Source organism: Lepidothrix coronata, unplaced genomic scaffold, assembly GCF_001604755.1.
Source record: "Lepidothrix coronata isolate B3197 unplaced genomic scaffold, Lepidothrix_coronata-1.0 Scaffold164, whole genome shotgun sequence".
NCBI classification, from domain to species: Eukaryota; Metazoa; Chordata; class Aves; order Passeriformes; family Pipridae; genus Lepidothrix; species Lepidothrix coronata.
Window position 1 is genome coordinate 2024305 of NW_016690344.1, and position 19269 is coordinate 2043573.

A 19269-nucleotide genomic window follows, 5' to 3' on the forward strand; every position below is an offset into this window, starting at 1 on the left:
TGGTGTCACTACCTTAGGACAATGGCTGGGAGTACTGGTGGGGGGACTGGGCCAGGACATGGTCATTTAGGGAGCAGTGGGCAGGAGGGCAATGGGACAGGGTTGCTGGGGCCAGGGTTGCAGGACCGCATCTGTGCTGGGGGTGCTGGACAGCACAGGGACAGGCACCCGCAGCCAGATGATGGGGAACTCAGTTGCAAAAAGATATCCTAATTATGAAGAACACATTATTCATGAATAGAGGAGTTATTCTGATATGTCATGGGACTCTTCAGCACCTCATGATTATTTTTTAAAAAGGATACAGGGAAGGACAGCAGGTTGTGGTGTACACTCTTGTAAGATATCACTGTTTAATTGACCCTCCTCCACCTCCTTCTCAGAGAACCCCAAATCCTCCCTCATCAGCCACCAGAGATCTCACTTCCCCATCGCCCCTTTGCACAGGCACAGATGGTCTCTGCACTCGCTGCCCTTTGCATCGCCTCCTAGAGCTGTGACTGCCAGGCTCCCTTCTCCTTTCTGGGCTAGACATGTTTCCAGGCCAGGACTTGAAGCTATTCCTCCTTTGCCCCTCCTACCCTCCTTTGCATTTCTGAGTATTCCCTCTGAGATCAGGACAATTACAGGGCTCTGCAGTAGGGCTGGGGGTCCCGGTTGGGAGAGGGACCCCTTTTCCGGGAGGGCAGGAGGGAGGGGGTGAAGAGACACCTCTTCCACAGCCACTGGCATGGTTTAGTTTAACTTTTTTTTTAAGCTTAATCAAATTTCTGGAGCTTGTGTGTTCCTTTGCTGTGTCTTGTTGCCTTTTTGCCTCCTTCCCTTCTGCTCAGGTGGCTGCAGCAATGCTGTGAGTCTGTAATAAGTTATTCAGCAGCGATCTCCATGCTGGTCCTCAGATTTCAATTTCCACTTTTCCCTTCAGGCTGTTTCTGACTAATTTCTCCATTTGCATAATGCCCCCCTTACAGATGCTCTGACATAGCCCCTTCTCCTCTTCCCCACCCCCAAGGTCATCAGAGATTCAGGCTATCAGTGGAAAATACTTTAATTCTGTTGGTCCTTTGGCCTGGTCCTTCCCCAGGCACCTCCAATTAAAAAAAGTCAAAGAAGCAATTTGGGGGGCAGGGGCACAGGCTGCCCATGGGGAGTGGGCTGGGGGCTGCTGACCCCACCCCCCATGGCAGCCCTGGAGGAATCCAGTTGGAAGAATTACAAATGCACAGGTAAATGCAATTTCTTACTGTAGATTTTGGTCTAGCAGCCCCAATGATTTTGTCTGGACCAGAATTGGTGGGAAGCCTCCACCCCTGCCCCCCAGCTGGGGGTGCTTGAAGGGGATAGACAAGGAGGGCTTTAGCTGGGACAGCAATGAGCTGGGGCTTGTGGGGCTGGTCGCCCCGGCTGCATGGGTACCCACAGACATCCCCTCCCTGAAATAGTGCTCTTGTCTTGCTTGGTTATTTGGAGGGATGGACAGCCAGGATGGCTGAGCACATGCAGGACAGGGCAATGAAAACTGCCACTCAACTGCTGGGTGAGTCTGCCCCTTATCACTCCTCTCTAAGCCACCTCATCTCTTTTGGACACCCCAGCCCTTCCCTGCAAATTCTGTCTCTGTCCACCATCAGAAGCAAGATCTGCTTGTTCCCTCCTATGTTTGTATTCTTTTGCCCCTCTTCAAGCACATTTTATTTTATGCTGCTGCTATACACACAGTAGCCAGAACACACACATTGCTCCAGTCTCTCTCTCCCTAATTCTCGTCCCTTCCACACAAGGAAAACAGCCTACACCACCATCCCGCTCTCAGTGTTACTTGCTCACTGTGATCTACATTGAAATACATCTCCCTCCAAGTTGCCCAGACACTGGCTAGATTATAACTTCCTTTGGGAACAGCATAAACACCTCCTGGTTTAAATAAGCGTGGCACTCCTGCAAAGCTCACCTCTTTGCTAGCCAGCTCCACATTCTCATAAACAGAGACTTTTCTCTTGCTTTTTTTATTAGCTCTTCCATGTTATAAAACGTAATGGGAAGTTTCAGATCAGCTTCTGTACAGGTCTCTGATGCGCTTCTCTCTTTTATGACTCAAGTACAACAGCAATTGCAGACATTAACATGCTTCTTTAGTATGAAATGTACATTTGAATGGCACCCAGCTGGAGGAACATGTTGTGCCTCTTGCAAAGCTGGCTGCAGCCTGCCCAGAAACCTTGGGAAGGGGGTGAGGGGTGCCCAGAGTTTGCCTGCAGTCCCCTGCACATGAGGGAAAGAGGCAACAGGGGAGCCATGGCCAGGAGAGGAGGGATGGTCAAGGTAGATGCTGGGGAGTAGGGGGTGAGGCATAGCCTCTTAATGCCTTTTTGGGGCAGCCATTGCCTTCATACCCACCTCTGAAGTACTTAACATGTCTCTGACAATATACAAGTGAGCAAAAGGAAGATGTATGTGGGGATGCTGGGGATTTCCTTGTCAGCAGAGGCTTTAAGAAGGATGGAGATATCCCTCTCCAAGGCATGGGAAGGAGTGTGTGAGCCCCTGTGTCTTGGGCTCCCCCCATGTCTCTTCCTTCTCTGGATCTCATCCCCTTGCAAACAGCACTCCCACCTCAGACTCTGCATGTGATGTCAGCCTTTTCTTTCCATCCTTCTTTGTGTGCAGGGCCCTGACCTAGTGCCAAGAGTAGAATCCTTCAGGCCCTCACCCCTCCCAGGTCACTTCTTGAGTAGAGATTTCAATTACAAGTCTTTTTAGGGCCCAGCACTCTGGGATGGCAACTGTATGGGGGCTCAGACTTGGGATCATCATGACAGTCATTATTAACATGGAGAAAACATTGCTGTCTTTACCAGCCTGCACCAGGAACGGAAGAGATGTTGTGCAACCACCAGCCTGCCTTCCTCCTTGCTTCTGGGATGGGGCAGCAACTGGGATTTCTCCTGTGGATCAGGGATCTGATGTGTAGAGCAGAGGGATGTGTAGAGCATGCCCTTTGGTCTTGTTCATGCTCTGTCCTCCTACTTCACTGCATCTGAGGAACCAGGTGCCACCCCGTGGTGCTGAAGTGAGAATACTGTCCCCATCACAGCAGTCTGGAGACCCCACCAGGACTCAGGCCTCCTGGAAGAAACAGCGGTCATTCTCTGGCCCCATATCCCCTCTCCTCCCTGTGTGCCCTCTTCGTGGGCCAAACTTGGGCACCAGCAATGGCTCTTCCAGCTACAGGGCTGAGAAGGGAAGCTGTGGCCCCAGATGAGGGGTGGTGGCACCAGCCCAGCAGCAGCATGCACATCTTCCATCAGGCAAATGTGCTCCTCCTGGTCCCAGCAGCCAGACTGGTTCTCAATTCCCTGTTGTTGGATGGTGGCACACTACAGCCTTGGAGAGAACAGGGATTTACTGTTTCTCTGAAAGGAGAAAAAACCTGCATAGTGCATCCATGCCAGGGTCTGGCTGTGCAAGCAGCCTTTGCAGGCACTGGTGCTCTGTGCTCCACAGGAAAGCTCAATCCCAGGAGGGCCCCAGCCAGGGACGGCAGTGACATGCAGGTGGCAGCTATACATGGCCCCCTTTTGAGAGGTAAGCAATCAGTGCTACCACCACCCCGATGTACACTCCTGTGCCGATGGTTATGGAGAGCGCGGCAAGGAAGAGAGCTCGACGGGAAGCGGAACTGGCCAGATGGAAATCTCCTTTGGAGACAGCCTTGCTGGTCTGGAAGGAGAAGAAATGCTTGTTGCTCACAGCTGTATCAACCTGGCCTTTTACTCACCATGCAATTGTTTCACTACTGAGTCAGTCTCCCTTCCCTGGTCACTGTCCCATGGCAACTGGGAACAGACAGCACGGTGTTTGCCAGTCGGGGAGGGCTCAGAACAGCAGTGCCACCTACACACATTTCCCTGTGGATTTTGCCTCCAAGGGAAGCGTGGGCTTCAGCTGCTTGTCTGAAAGCACCCATCTGGGCACTGAGCCAGAGCTGTGAGCGGGAGGCTGGACCCTTGTAAGAGCAGGCAAATGGTTGGTGCTTGGGGTGATTGCTGTGTGGCACCGACTACATACCAGTATACCCTGTACAGATATGTACTGAGTACTGCCTAGTCTCAGGGAGTTGACTCCAGACAGCGTGGTCCATTGGTCTGGCTCTGCTGCCACCTGGTTTTTCGTGTGTGGGGTTTTTGGTTGAAGCCTATTTGCTATAGAAGGGCTGATGGAGCCAGCAGTGGAGACAGTTGTGGGTGTTGGTTCTCTGTGATGGCAACTTCCAGCTTCTCTAAGTGCTCAGGGCACATTCTAAGTGCTCTTAGTATTACCTACTATTTGTATTCAAGTTGCCACATGGAGATCACTGTGCACAGACATCGAATAAAGAGATGGTCCTTGCCTCAGTGAGTGAACAAAAGGGGTAGTTATAGCAAATGGAGCTAGATATAAATTGCCCCACGTACGTCATCACATGGAGAGTACACTGTGCTATATTGCACCACATGGAAAAATGTGAAATCAACTGCTCCTTGGGGTCCTAATTAATTAATGTTTCCCCTGCCTCTCACCATCTCTGTGCCAGGCACTCATATAATACACTTTTCCATTTCTGTTCCTATTCTCTCGATTTAACTTCTTAATACCTCCCCCCACCTATTCTTTGTACAGAAGCATCTGTGCAAATGTGGAGTAAATCCCCTAGCTCTGCATGAATTATTCTGGGTCAACACTAAGTAAGTGAGCCCAGGCTCTGGGCTAAGCCTTCAAGAAGGCAGCAGCTCCTCTGAGCTGGTGCAGCCAGAGGGCCACCTCCCTCTCCAGCCTCTGCCAGCCTGGCATTGGCTCCCATAGCTTAACCAATGTGCATCAGAAACAAGTACAAGAGAGGAGCTGTAGTGTGATATGGACACCAGGATCTCCTTTGTGTCCAATTTCCAGAGCAGCCTGGTTCCTATGGCATGAGCTGCCTCAATCTGGGTCATGGTGTAGAACCTCCGCTCTACTGGAGAGTGGGAGGACAAGTGGGAAAATGCCAGAGTGAGAAGCTGGGCAAAGGGCCAAGAGCAACTCCAGTTCCCTAAATAACACCCAGAAGACCCAAAGGAAAAGCCTGACCCCCAGTAACCCACACCAGAGCTGGAGGGCTTGCAACCCCGCAACAACTGTGGAGACATCCAGCATCACCCTTTGCCTCAACCCTCAGAGTTATGGCCGTGGCACAGAGATGAGCCTTAGATCCAGAAAGGTGCCGGCCACCTCCAGGTGTGGCTTGCAGGGCCCTCCAGGTGTGGCTGCTGTGGCTTGCAGGGCCCTTGCTCCAGTGCTCAGCACACACAGGCAAGCAACAAGATCTCTTACCCCTTGGGAGAAGTAGAAAGCAGCAATCCCCAGGGGCCAGAAGCAACACAGCATGGAGAAAAGGGCCAAACCCAGGTGGTCCCTGGGGGGAAGCATCAGGAAATGATCCTCGCTTTCGCTGTCGCTGGAGGAGTCGCTCTGAAAAACGAGATGAATTCAGCACATGCCCACCTCCCTGTGCCTCACTATAGGCTGCATCTCAGCCCCTCACCTCCCAGCTTCTGCTCTCTCCTGGCCCTATCACATATTTTCATATGATTCCCACCAGCAAATTCAAAAAGTAAATTTCAAAAATATTTTAGACTCTTCAGCGTGGTTTAATGAAGAACAACGTAGCTCAGCAAATTCAAAAGTGGAATGGAGTCTTGGCTCCCTGCCAGAGCAAATGCTGAGCTCACTTGCTGGGGGTCTGGGATTTCCCTGCATTAGAGAGAGTCTTAAACTGAAATATCTTCAGCTTTGGCAGAACTGACTGTTTGTCAGCTTAAACAAAGTTAAACAAAGTGCCTTATCCCCATTAGAGACTAGGAGATCAATATCCTGCTAAACTAATTTAGAAAGTGAGGGAAAGCAGTTGAATTGGAGCTTCCATTGCAGGGGCAACATGCCCTCTCCCCCCAGTAAGTACATTGCTCAGTGGCTGCAGTCAACACTCCTGCCTTTGGGCACAACTTGGCCAGCCTCAGACCACCCTAGAAGTGATTTGTCTCAGTGGGGAAGGCATGCAGAGGTGGGGACACCTCTGATGCCATCTGAAAAGGCCACATCACCAACACCAAAAGCAGCAGAGCTGTGCTGGGTCATCAGACATCAGCTCCAGTGGGCTCCGGGGACCCACTTCCACCTCTCAAGGTCCTGGACAATGATCCTAGCCTTGGCACCATTGCTCAAGCCATGGTGGGGCACAGCACAGCAATGAGGCTGCTTTGTTAGCTCTCATTCCTCCTTTGCAGGATTCATCCTGTCTTTATATATAAGCTTTTTCTCAGCTGCTGCCATCAGGCATATGAATTTTGCTGTTATGCAAGAACTGCTGCTTCTCCTCAGCTCAAGTGCCACAGCAGCAGCAGGCTGCCCTTGTCAAAGGGTCCCCATATCCCAAGGGTTCTGCAGAGACCCACCTCCCTTTTGGTCCCAGCAGCCTGCAGGCGGGCTGCTCTTAGGGAACCTGACCTCATTCTGAGGTCAGCACTGAGGGAAAAGGAGCAGAAATGATAAGGAGAAAGAAGAAATACTGGGTGCACAGGGAAACTGATGAGGCAGGAGATGGTAGGGTGTGGGGGGAGCTCTGGGTAAAAATGGGAGAATAAATTACCGAGAATTTTAGTCCATGTTCAGAATTACCACAGGAGTTCAGTGCCATCCCACCTGGCAAAGCTCACCTCGTACTCTTGGAGCTCGTCTTCCTCCACCTCATAGGACACAGTTTGGATGCGGATGTCACTCTCTACCAGGCAGGACCCTTGCGCCTCGTGCCTTTCAGGAGCTTCGGATGGAGCCTCTTTGCTTTCTGTAAAAGTGGTTTCACAGCTTTCTGTTTTGCTGTCCTTGGCCTTGAGAGTGGTCTCATCCTTCACAAGGATGAAACTGGGGCCGTACAAGGCTTCAACAGCCAGCTGCAGGGAACTGGCATCCAGCAGCTGGTGAGTCCTGGCACTGCCAGCGTTTTGGAAGATGTAGGAATACAGTTTCCCTTGGCAGTGATGACTGGAGTAGTCCTGGCTGTGATGCTGGTGGTAAGAATAGCTGCTGCGAAGGTGTCCGTTGGCCTTGGCCAAGAGCGGGTTTTGCAGCTCACGCACACTCTCCATGCTGTTGGTGGTAGGGGGAAGAGATCCTGCAGGAGCAGAGGTGGTAGAAGGGAAGAGGCTGTTATTACAGCAAGGCAAGGGAGCAGAAAAGTCTCTCACCCATGCAGGGCCGATGTCGAGATGAGGCTAGTGGGAACAGAAAATATTGGCAATAATGGAGAAAACAAGAGTCCTCCCCACCTCTGCACAGCTTGAATGCTATCTCAGCAAACAGAGCATCTCTTCGTCTCTCCCCTGCTGGTAGTAAGATAAGGATGCAGCCCTGCAACAAGATGATCTGATTCAGGCTGGATTAAGATGAGGATTTGGTGTATCTATAATGCATCTTGGGTTGGCCACGTGCAGCCTGACAGGAAAGGACCTACTGCATCTTTTCTGCTGGTTCATAATGTGTGCTGCCTAACAGACAGCACAGAAGTAGTTAAGAGACTGACAGTCACTCAAGGGGCCTCCCTGACTTCCCAAAGCAGAGGGTTGCACAGTGAATTACAGCCCTCTGGAGATTACACATACACCTAACTGACTTGCAGATAGATGGGAGGTTCTCTAGGGCTCCTCCAAGGTTGAGCTGCAGCTGGGGCAAGAGCAGTGAGCCACCAAGGGAAGGCAGGGGGCTGCTGTGAGGACATGGAGGTGGTGTTTAGGCTTGGGTGGGAGTGTTGGATGCTCAGCCAGCCATGAGGAGGAACGAAGAGATGCGAGATTAAAGGGGAGATCCCAGGGGGCTTGGTCCACTTTGAAATGATGACATTCTAAGTAAATGATCCATCACATCAAAGCAGCTCCACCCTTGGGTACCGCAGTAGCGGTACAGCCTTGGCTCTGGGCCACCACCTTCAGAAAATTCTGAGTCCAAACAGGATCCTCAGCTACAAATGTCAACATGGGTTTATTCCTTGGGGAAATTCACCTCCCTCTCCCTTCCTCCATTTCAGAGTGTCAAAACCTTGTGCTGCCTTTTTTTTTTTTACCCATGAAAATTTCTGAGATTAAATATTTCCACCCCTTTTCTTCAGAGGAGCATTTGCTATTTTGGCTTCCCAACCCACCTTGGCACAAAGAAAACGTGCAGTGAAATATCAGTGTTCCCCAGGAGAGAGAAACAATTACTTTGTGCTCTTCAGTACCCGAGCCCTGCATTTTATGGTCTCTCTCTAGCACTTTCCCGGCTCCTAGACCATGCCACCTTATTGCCTTGCAACCCCAAATGTTCCTGTCCTTCTTAGAGATCTCAGTCACTGAGCCCTCTGCAGGATGCTGTGTAGCAGAGGCACACTTCCTCCTGCTATAGGATTCCCCAAGGTGCAATAGGCTTTCTGATAGACAGCACATCACCTTGGCTTTAAATCTGTCCTCAAGGAGGAAATAAAAGTAAAGAAGTTGGAGTTGAAGATCCCAGAGAGTGAAAAGCTCAAGTGGTCCCTTGGCCAAACTCTGCCATGCCATGCAGGTTTGGGGGCCATACATGGTTTTAAATGGACCTGTCCACGGGCTTTGTTCTGGCAGTGGTCATCACATTTTAGAAAGCTGTAATGGAAAATGGAACTGTTCTGCTAAAACTGTGTGTTTTGGTGAATGCCCTCCACTTCTCCCTCCCCAAAACCATCCTCTGCCTTCTGCAGTCTCCCACCTTACTAATAAAGCCTGTAATGGCTTGTGCAGCAGATGGCTGTTAAGTATTTTGAAAATATTTGAGAGATGCATATTTGTATCAAAGGTGGTTTTATTTCTACGCAGACTCAGAGAAGCTCAAAGCTTCATCCCCGTTTTCAGGCAAGGAAACCACAATCCTCTTCTTTGCCTACCTTAACATGCAAATTAGGTTTCTAATAAAATATCTTTCTTTTGAATTAAACAGTAAGAAGAGATCAATCACTGAGTGTTGTTTGAGAGCAGCAGCCCAAGCAGAAGAAGCCCAGCACTAGTAAGAGAAAGTTGACAGTTTTTGTACAGCATCCATGCCTCATCTCAAGAAATGCTTCTGACAGCAGGCTAGGGTAGGGAGGAATGGGATCTTGCTGCGAGCTGCTGAAGGGAGCTGGCTCCAAATGTGCCGAGAAACACCAGCATATGGACTGCAGGCAGGCTGCTGGCCACCGGGCAGTGGGTGCTGCCTGTGTGGAAGTTGCTGCGCTTCTTGTTTTGGGTCTTCTGCAGCAGGTTAGAGAAAGGGGAGAGCTGTGTGGGAAAGCCACACATTCACAGCAGCTAGTGCTGGGAAACAGCGCGTGGGGGAGAAAGAAGGGAAAGGAGCTGGGAGGAATTGGAAACCGAAAAGGCAGCTTGGGAGGTGCCAGAGAACCAGTGGAGGATGGGTGCACCCATGCAGCTGGACTGCTGCTGGACATGTACTCAGTTGACTTTGAGCTGGGAGATGGCTCACTGACCTGGGCTGTGGGGAAGAGGTAGGGAGGGTTTGCAGGTAGTGAACAACACAGGGTGAACATTCCTTAGAAGAGCAATAGTGTGGGTAGGAAAAGAAACCACGGGAAAATACTGCTGAAGCATGGGGAAGTTTCTGTGAATGTGGGCTGGGCAGGGCTGAAGGCTTTGTCCCAGGGGAGGAGGGAGAGCCCAAACCTCTTTGATTCCTCAAACTGCCCTTTGAGGGGTGTCCTTAGAGCAGGGCCAGGATCTCAGAGCTGCTGCACAAAGCATGGACGGGGCAGGGCTACAGCTAAAGGGATTTAGTCCATGCTAGTCTTGTACCCTCTGGGATTCTAAAAGATTTACCTGTATTAAACTCTCTTTTCCTTGCTGCCTTCCACTCTTGGGAGCTGGGGCCGATGCTCTCCCTCGGAGCAGGATAGGGCAATAACAGAACTGCAAAGACGAGGGGAAAATACAGAAGATCTCACCGTGCTTCTGATAAATAGGCAAAAGGACCACTAAGTGCACTCTGGTGCCCAGACCTGGCATTTGTCAGCAGTGGAGAGGGGACACGGAGGGCCAGCATCACAAATGCCTATAGCAGTGTGCTGTAGTGTGTCCCTGCTGGAAAGCAGCCAGGCTGAAACCTTCTTCTCCAATAGCTGATGTGAAGAGTCCCAGTGTCAGAGGGATTAGAGTTCCATCCCACTCCTTAGTCACCAAGATTAGCACATTGCATAGAGACCGTGCACCAAATGATCTGGATTCGCAGGTATAGACTAGGGCCATCAGACCCCTAGAGATAACATTAGAGAGGGAGTGGCAGAGAGGGCAAGGACCAGCCCTGCATGCACACACACAGGGAATGAAAGAGCTACACCAGCCCTGCAGTTGTCCCCAAACCCCTTTTGGGTTATTTGGATCCTACAGTGAATTTAGCTGCACAGGGAATTAATAAAGTAAGCCTAGTAATAAAGTAAGCCTGGTAATAAAGACAGCTTGTTAATAACCGAGCTTGGGGAAAGGAAAGGAATGAAGTCAGCAGATGAAAGCAAGGAAGCCATAAAAGACAAAATTGGCAAAGAGTGGCCATTCTCTGACCTCATTATCAGCAACCCTGGATAGCGTGCATATCCATCAGCCACATGGGGCTTGTCTGGGCAGGACTGGCAGCAGGTAATGGTGGTGAGATGCTGCTAAGTGCACAGGGAGGGTGCACACATACAAGCATACATGCACAACGGGAGCCCAGGGGAGGGCACACCTGGGAAGAGGTAGACTTCAGTGCCCTTGTCAAACCAAACCATTGCTGCAGCTCTACTGATGACTGACAGCTGCGGGCTCCCTACTGAATTGCCTCCCCCTCTGCATGGCTGCTCCTGTAACCAGCTGGCTGGGCAGGGACCTCCATGCTCCCCAGCCCGGTTGCAGTGGTCCCCAGCAGAGTGAGAAATGCACAGCTGTGTTGTGTACTCAGCTTCTCAAGGCGAGTACTGGGTAAAAGGAGCCAAAATAAGGCATGAAAATAAAGAGGTAGCAAATATAGCTTTATGTTTCACAGATCTCACCTCCACACCACATCCCCTGAGGCAGTTCTTAGAGGGACCCTTGGCACAGATGCCAGCTATGATAAACCCGTTAATGATGAATTAAGTACTGTTCCAGGAATCAATCATCATTTAATTGCCCTGTCAGGCAAACACTCTGCCTTGCTTCCTGGGCTCATTAGCAGGTTGTGGCTGAGATGCATGTCCCCAGACTCCTGAGTGAGGTTAGCCCACCCCGACCAATGGCTTTCCCCTTCAGGATAGCACCTGGGGAAGTTGGTGCCCTCGGGGAGTGGTGCCCTCCTGCACTGCCATGCCCTGGCTGATCTGAGGGCAGGGGACAGTGTGAATGCCTGTTCCTGATACAGTTGATGTGACACAGCATCATAGCCAGGTACAGCTGCCATATCCCTGGGACAGAGGTGGGCTTGCACCTGATGGAGCAGGAAAGCATATGAGATATGTCAAGCACCCTTCCCAGAGTCCAGGCCTTCCTAGAAGCTCTCAGGAGGTGCTTTTAGGGCTTCTAACCAGAGGCCCAAGTCCTGCCAGGAGACAGTACCTCTGCCTCTGGACATCCAAGCTTGCGATTCTGCTCAAGAGAAAACCAGCTTGCAAAGGCTGCTGAGAAGCAAAGGCAGAGCATTGCAAGGAGGGAAGTTGTCATTTTGGAAAGGTAATGGATGAAGGAGGATGAAGGAAAGGCATTGAAGGCTCATGGACATTGTGTCTGGCAGGGGCAGACCAAGTCCTCTCTCAGTCCCAGGAGCCCACACAGAAGCATGGATACCTGACATGTCCCAGCCCTGAGCCCCACAGGGTGAAACACAGCTCAACAGGAGAAGGAATTGCTTTCATCAGCCCTGCAGACATGATTGCAGAAAGCAGTTTTGTTCTGGCAACACTCAAGCCCGTCTCTACATCGCTGCTCCTGCCTTGGGTACAGCACTGGCATGCAGTGAGGGACTGTTCATCTCTGGGGTATAACAAAGCCTTCACCAGTCCTGGGACAGGTTGCTGTGCCAGGAGCATCAGATGAGGTGGCTGGGGGGTTGCAAAGGGCAGAGGGGTTGTGTGGATGAGGCAGCTCTCAGTGTGGGACAGGAGAGGAGGGTGGTGGGACATGACAGCCTCAATGAGGCTAGCAGAGGTGGTACACAGAGAAGCAAAAGAGCACGTTAGGTATAGCATTGGGAGGGGAAATGGTGGGCAAGAAGCAAAGTGACATCTGAGGCAGGCAGAGAGCTGGACCCTGGCAACCAAGATGAAGAAGAAAAGGACTATGAAGCTGCTGGAGGGGAAAGAATTGGTGAGGACCAAGAGAGAAAGAAGGTGACACAGAGCCTGTGAACATGGATTAGAGGAAGGATAGCTGACGCATTTGTGATGTAGAGCACCTGATTCACAACTTTGATGCAGCCCATTTGATAGAGCTGGAAAGGAGTGAATAAAATGCTTGTTTTGATCTCCTGACAGGTGGAAAGCCAGTGCCTCGGCAATGGGCTCCTAGCTCCAACAGAGACTAAATTGCTCTGAGGATTGGGATGCGATAGGCTGCTTTTCAAGGTTCACAAGTCAAATTGGGCAATTTCCAGGTGGAAATCGAGTCTTTATTTTCCCTGATAAAAACGTTTCTCTGCAGCAGCGTTCTGACCCAGCTGTGCTCAGAGCTAAGGCGTTGCTCCTAATGGTAAGAAACAGCAAATCCATCCCCGGGGCTAGCAGGGGAGAGCCGGGCTGCTTCTGAAGGAGCCGCGCCAGGGGTTCGGGCTCCCCCACTGCCCTGTCTTCAGCTCCAGCAAGTTGGACATGCTGCCCGTGAACATCCCATCAGCAGGGGAGCAGTGGGAATTCCATCGCCTCCGAACAACCACAGCATTCAAGCCTCACACCGGGAATGCCTGCACACAAGCTGCTCCTGGCCGCCGTGTCCCCCATCCCCGGCCGGGCCCCTGCCGCTCCCCCGCCCCGGCCGCGGCCGGCGCTCGCCAGGCGGCCGCCAGGTGTCCCCGGCGCTCCGCGCACCGCCGGCCGCGCACCGCCCGCACCGCCCCGGGCCGCGGCCGTCCCGACCCGCCCGCCGCCCCCAGCACCCAGAGCGCCGCGAGGGACTTCCCTGCGGGCACAGCCTGGGCCCGGCGCCTCTGTGTCCAAACCGCTGGGGGCGGCTGCGGCGCCCCAACACCGCGTGGCCGGCGTTGGCCTTTACAGTGGGAGCACAGCGCCGGCCCGGGGTCGGAGCTCGCTGGCCCGGGTGCGGCCGGGGGCCGTACCCCGCTGGAATGCACCCCTCCGGGATGCACCTCGCCTTGCCCCTCAGGAAAGGGAGATCGGGAAAGGGCACATCGAGCTGTCGAGAGGGGGATGCGGCAGCATCGATGGTGATGGAAATAAAGCACATGGTGGTGTGGGTGGCTAGGTGTATAATTAGCAGGTTTGGTCTCTCTCGGCATCCCTTTTTTTAGCTGGAGACACAAACAAGTAAATAAGGTGGCTGTCAGAAGTTTCCGCAGGCTGTCCTGGGTGTGTAAGATCAAAGAGGAGGGGGGGCAGTGCAGCGGGGCTGCTCCTGGGGGCTGCCCCGGAGCTGGAGAGCAGTGGGGTGGCCATGGGGTGCCCAGCTGAGGCAAAGCAGAGAGAGTGACCTGGCCAGCAGTGTTGTACTGGGGAAGTGGACCAGGGCAGGATCAGGGATGGACAAGTTATGGAGGTGCCAACAGCCACACTGGGGTAGTCCTCTCAGCCTCAGGGCACTCCTGCTGGCTTTGCACCTAAACAACTTGCAGCCCTGCAGTGCTCTGAACAAGCCCCAGTGAGGGGCTTTAAAGGTGCCAAACAAAACTGATGGATAGCTCTCACCAGGGGCTTTTTCACTTTTCTGTTTGGGGACCCAGCAGGGTTGCCAGGAGGCAGTGGAGGTTAGGGTGATGACTTCTGGATGTAGAAGCTGGTGGGACTGTCACTCAGCATCTCCAGCCCTTTGAGGCATCAGCCCTGGGAGGCTGTTGGGCTCTGATTGCTCATGTCAGCCAGACAACACCAGCCTGGGGCCAGGGGAGAGTGAATTCCCCTGCCTGATACAGCATCTAAATCACTGTCCTGGAGAAACATGAGCTCAGACTGGGTCTGGGCTTCAACCTCCTCTTCCTCAGCTCAGGACCACCCTAAGGAAGTACCCCAGGGCTGCTGTCTGGAGAGAGGGGCATTGGCACCCTCAGTGTAAAAAGCCTACTTAGAAACATCCATGCATGTAGAGCTACTGAGAGCCAAACTAACTGACACCTGGGCTGCAATGCTTCCAGCATAGAGGCAACCCCATCCCTCACCTAAGAGCAGGCTCCCTGCTTGGGGTGCCCAAAGGGACACCAAGCATCCCACTGGAGTGCTCACAGAGGTCCCTCGAGATGTGTTTATTACCAGGACATTCTCTCTGCTGCTGAAAGACGCACAGAAGCTCTTGCTGACGGATAGTAATTTTGCTCGTGGCTGATTTTCCTATGCTAATGGTTAAAGTCCTCAATTTCACATCAGGTTTTCTCCATCACTATTTATACCCAGTATTGAACTGAATACAGTGGTTATCCTAAATGGTTCCATGCTCTTCTCCCCTGAGGTATTTTCACCCATACCCTTTGCTGCAGTCCCATCATCTCCACTTCAAGGCTCTTCTTCTGCCTGTCAAGTCCTGCAGGGCATTTGTGGCTGCTGCTACCATGGGACCCTGCATCCATCCTCCCCACTGCTTCATTCCCACAGACCACTTTGAAAGCAGTGATACTCTGCTCTGGCGCAGACCTGTGCCGCGTGCTCCTCTCCAGGACCATCCCTGCTCCCCTCAGCTCTGCAGCCCAGCCTGCCCCAGGGCCATGCCTGGGGTCTGCACTCTGGGGATGCTCTCCTTGCCATGTCCTGTCACCCAGCACAGAAGTGGTCAGGCAGATAGGACCTGGCTTTCTTCCAGGTGAGAGACCTGCACCATCTGAGACCAAAATGGGGACAGGGATGTAGTGCTTGGTTGGCAAAAGGTGTCGGGAGGGACACAGAGATGTCCTCCCCTTCACAGCTGCAGCTTGCTGATAGAGCAGCTTAGCTGCAGCACCAAACTTCATCCTCACATCTTCTTGAAAATCCCCCTCCTGTCAATCGAAGCTGGCAATGCAAAACGTCTGTTAAGGACTGCTCATTTGTCTCTGTTTAAAACATACCCATACTCAAATGATTCATTATCACCCTGAGGGCTAGCACATGCCGGCAGCCTCCTTTCCCCACTGCCCTGTTTGTTTTATCCACGTCTGCCTGCCTTAAACTCAGGGCTATTTCCACCTTGCTTACTGCATTCTGATTCTCCAGAGGATTCACAAGGCTCCTCTGTAGTTCAGATGTTTAATTCATTTGCCAATGATCTGCTCTCTCTTTAAAAATGAACTTATGCTGTGGAGATGACACCTTTGCAGCTTATTTTTCAAACCCTAAGTTCCAAACACAGTGTGTATTTATCAGCAGTAAGCTGATCTCCTGGTCCAGAAAATAAGTGAATTGCTGTCTTCCCATCTGGCCAACATCTGCAGACTCAGACAAACTTCTGAGGAGTTAAATTATTACTCAGGTCAAAAGGTGCAATCCAAACCAAATGTTTAGAGCCTCTTTCATATTTGTTATTACCAAAGAATACTCAAGTGAAGATGTGCCCTTTGTGTTTGAGGAGGGGCAGTTCACACTGATTTATTCGGTTGTCAGGAATATGGTGAGAGGAAAGGCCACAGCTGCCCTCAGCCATCCCACAACCCTTGTTCATCCTGCAGTACCAGAGCCCAGGATCATGCAGTGCTAAATTTTCTTCTATACAGTGTGGAAAGAGATGTTGCAAAACAATGTCACATCTCCTTTTCCATAACACTGTTAAGTTGCCTTGCTGAGGGGGCCTCTGAGCTACTCCAATTGCTGTATAGATGCTTTCCCATTCTTCCTGGCCCATTTCTCTTCCCAGCCCATGTCACCACCTCCCTGGGACAGGACTCAGGCTGCTGCTTGCACCCATACAGAGTCATAGTGTGAAAGAGGCAGCTCTGCTCTGGGTGAGCTGCATTGTTGGTCTTACGCGGGCTAAGTGAGGGCAACCTGATCATGGTGTTCCTCTCCCTGCTGTGTGGGGACAAGCCCCAGCAACACCCTCTCGCCCTCCTCTGGAGGTTCTGGAGAGATGGAAGGATTTGCAGAGAAATCTCTGCCCAACTCAAGGCAGCACCAGTGTGGCTATTGCATGTGGCATAAAATCTCCAAGTCGGTGCACGTGTGCCTTGGGCCAATCTTTCATACCAACTGTTGAGTTTCCAGTCATATAGTCTGGAGACAACTCCGGTTTTCAAAAGATACCTGAAGTGTTTCACTCCGAAAGGAAGCTGGTTTAAGTCATGCACCACGAAAACACTGGGGATCATTGTAGCCTTCCCTTCCAGGCTGAGCAAAGTATTTGGTGTGCTTTGCTGCCTTTTTCACTTGTCAGAGAAATAGCAACAGAAAGACAATTTGGAGGAAACCTATAATGAATGTTTTTTCCCCTCTCTAATGATGTGGCTTGGCCCTTCACTCAGAAAAGTCAATCATTTGCCCATCCCTAATCTTACAAATAGAGAAATACTGGCTGAAGACCTTGCCTGAAATTACTGCCCTGAAAGCAGCAGTAGAGCTGCAGCTCCTGTGAGTGTTACCTGCCAGCCCTGGGCTCAGGTACAGGGCTTTAGAAATTAGGTAGAAAAAAGGAGAACAGGAAGAGCAGATCTTCGGGATACTTGCTGAGGTCGACGATGCTCTGGGGAAGGTGTGAATACATCACAACACATGCAGAGGGGCTGTGAAGGAGGCAGACAAACCAAAAAGGCCAGAAGTGCCCATGCCCATGCCAGGGGCCCACAGACTGCTCTGCCACAAGCTCCTGGGCCAGGCAGGATTGGCCCCTTCGAGGCTTGCTCCAGGGAGCTTGTAGGTGGCAGAGGGGCATTTTAATTGGCACATTTTTGCTGAGAGCTCGGTCACCTCTCTGCAAGTGATGGTGCTATCTGCAGACTGGGCTGAGGGCAGGGAGGGGTTAGGTACCATGCAAAAGCAGGGATCTGCTGTACAAATTCACCATGCTCGAACTGCAGCAAATTACTCATTCTTTAATAATGGTGTTTATTACCTGTCTCTGATGGTGGTTCAGGGAGACAAAGTGAAGTGGATTCAGCTCCCCAAAGCTTTAGCTCTGCCAGCCATTTTTATGACATAAGAAACTTTTGCCAGAGAAATGCAGTCACTGCATTTTGGCTTGGGTAATTCCTTCTCCTGACAGCCTACAAAGTAACCAGCAACTATCCCCCAGAGACAAAAGCTTTTTTTTTGCTTGTACGTGGCAGGCAGGCTCAGACCCCACTCCTCTGGTTTTCCCTGGTATTTATATAGTGCTACTTTTCTCCTGGGAAAAAGGTTTTTACTGGTGGCAGATCCCAAGCTCATGAAAAGGGAATTTATCTTTTTCAGAAGAAAAGCAAGCAGCCCAGTAAAGTGGGTTTGGGGAGAGCAGCATGGCTTTTGTGAAACCCGCAGCAGCTTTAGAGAAGGAATTATAAACAGGCACTGGGTAGAAAGTGCTTCTCGTTGAAACTCCTGAATGAGTGGCTTTTCCCCACAGATACAAGCTGGGAGGTCATCCGCAGGGCTACAGGGAGATGGTGCTGCTCAGGGGAGCAGCAGGGTCATTTCATTGGCGTAAGTCATGGCACCGGCAATAGCCCTCTCGACCAAGGTCCCTGGACTGTTTCTTTTCCCGGCTGCATCCCAGGGATGGCTGGCAGTGGAGTGGCTCCCGCCAGCTCCTGAGGCTTCTCATCAGAAGGAAAACAACCCCCAAACTTCAACCGGCGGCTGAGCTGCCGCCCGGGGACAGAGTCCCGATGGCTGGCTGGATCCACGGTGCCATTGCAGTTGCCCTAACATATCTGGCCTCCAGAACTTTGGCCGAAATCCTTACATTTTGCCCACTGCAGAGCCTCTGACCAGGTAATTTGTCCTGGTTTTTCCAGGTTACAGCCTTTCATCTTTACACCCCAACATATTTTCTGACCTTCTTGGGGCCAACTCGAGCCCGGCGCGGGGCTGCCCTTTCCGTGGGGACGTGCTGCCATCGCTCTGGAGCAGCCTGGGGCCGCTGGGGACGAGCTCCCGGACCGCCCGGGTGTCAGCGGGGGTGCCCCAACACGAACGCTGTGCGCGGGTCCTTACCTGCGTGTCGAGGAAGGGCTCACCCGCCAAGTTGGAGCACGGGCGGCAGAAGTGGAGCGGCGGCGGCTGGCATCACGGCGGCCGGCAGCGGCTCGGCGGCCCCGCCGCGGCCTGTGGCCGGGTGGGCGCCCGGCGGCCCTGCGGCGGCCCGGCCGCGGCCGGGGGTGCGGCGGGAGCGGCGGAGCCCCGGTCAGTGCCGGGGTGCGGCAGCGCGGAGGCACCGAGCGGGTGCTGGCGGCGAGCGGCGCCGCGCTCGGGCTGCAGCCGGACCGCGCTTCCCCTCCGCGCCCGCAGAGCCGCGCTCGCCCGCTGGTGCGATCGGCGGCTCGAGGGCTGGCTACCCGGAGCCGTGCCGCTGCTCCCGACGTGACTGCTTCTCCTGCTGCTTCATGTGGCACGGCAGAAACTCTCTCCTTTCTCTTATGCTCGCTGCATTTCCCAGGGCACAGCCCTTCCCACTCCCCCAGCAAGGGAAAGACCCAGTGCCAGCGAGCAGAGTTTAAAGGAAAAGGATAAAGGAGGTTTCTCGCTGCCCGAGCCGGTGCTGAGGGGTCAGGCAGCCCGACCTGGGGGCTGCACCCCAAGGACAGCCAGCTCGTTTGCTGGCTCAGACAGGTATTTTTCTGCCCTGATCCTTAAGGACGAGGGTGAAGGGTTGATTTGCCTCACGTACATCTGGGCATCGCTCCAGTGAGTGGAGTTAATCCGGATTTGCACCAGCACAGCAAGAGTCAACACCCCATTCTTCCGGTGCTCGCTACCCCCCCCTCCTCCTTTCGCGCCCAGGTTATGTCCCGCGTAACCCGTGCTGCTTCCTCACCATCCGGCCGCTCCCTCAGCCCTGCACTGATGCCCTGCTATTCCTAAACTCCCTAGGTGCCCCCCCAGCGGCTCCCCCTACCTCAGGAGCACCCAGCATCGAAACGACTCTTAGC

At 52.6% G+C, this 19269-nt stretch overlaps 1 protein-coding gene across 2 annotated transcripts; it reads right to left on the reverse strand.

The window, feature by feature from the left end:
* Window positions 1–718: 718 nt before the first annotated feature.
* Window positions 719–18406, reverse strand: SYNDIG1L (synapse differentiation inducing 1 like). 2 transcript variants are annotated; one of them, XM_017829362.1, is made up of 4 exons: window positions 18335–18406; window positions 6732–7186; window positions 5350–5487; window positions 719–3720 (listed from the first exon to the last, which is right to left on the reverse strand). In XM_017829362.1, exons 2-4 carry the CDS (start codon window positions 7158–7160, stop codon window positions 3562–3564), a joined length of 726 nt encoding a protein of 241 aa, XP_017684851.1. In that variant the 5' UTR covers window positions 7161–7186; window positions 18335–18406; the 3' UTR covers window positions 719–3561. The 2 variants fall into 2 exon arrangements, with proteins under 2 accessions (XP_017684851.1, XP_017684852.1); XM_017829363.1 differs by lacking the exon at window positions 18335–18406 and adding an exon at window positions 7341–7387.
* Between the last annotated feature and the right edge of the window lie 863 nt (window positions 18407–19269).

Coding starts and splice junctions, on each gene's coding strand:
- SYNDIG1L (XM_017829362.1), bottom strand. CDS start 7,160: ATGGAGAGTGTGCGTGAGCTGCAAAACCCGCTCTTGGCCAAGGCCAAC. Junction 5,488..6,731: donor ACGAGCTCCAAGAGTACGAG/GTGAGCTTTGCC, acceptor CTCGTTTTTCAG/AGCGACTCCTCCAGCGACAG. Junction 3,721..5,349: donor CTTTCTACTTCTCCCAAGGG/GTAAGAGATCTT, acceptor TTCTCCTTCCAG/ACCAGCAAGGCTGTCTCCAA.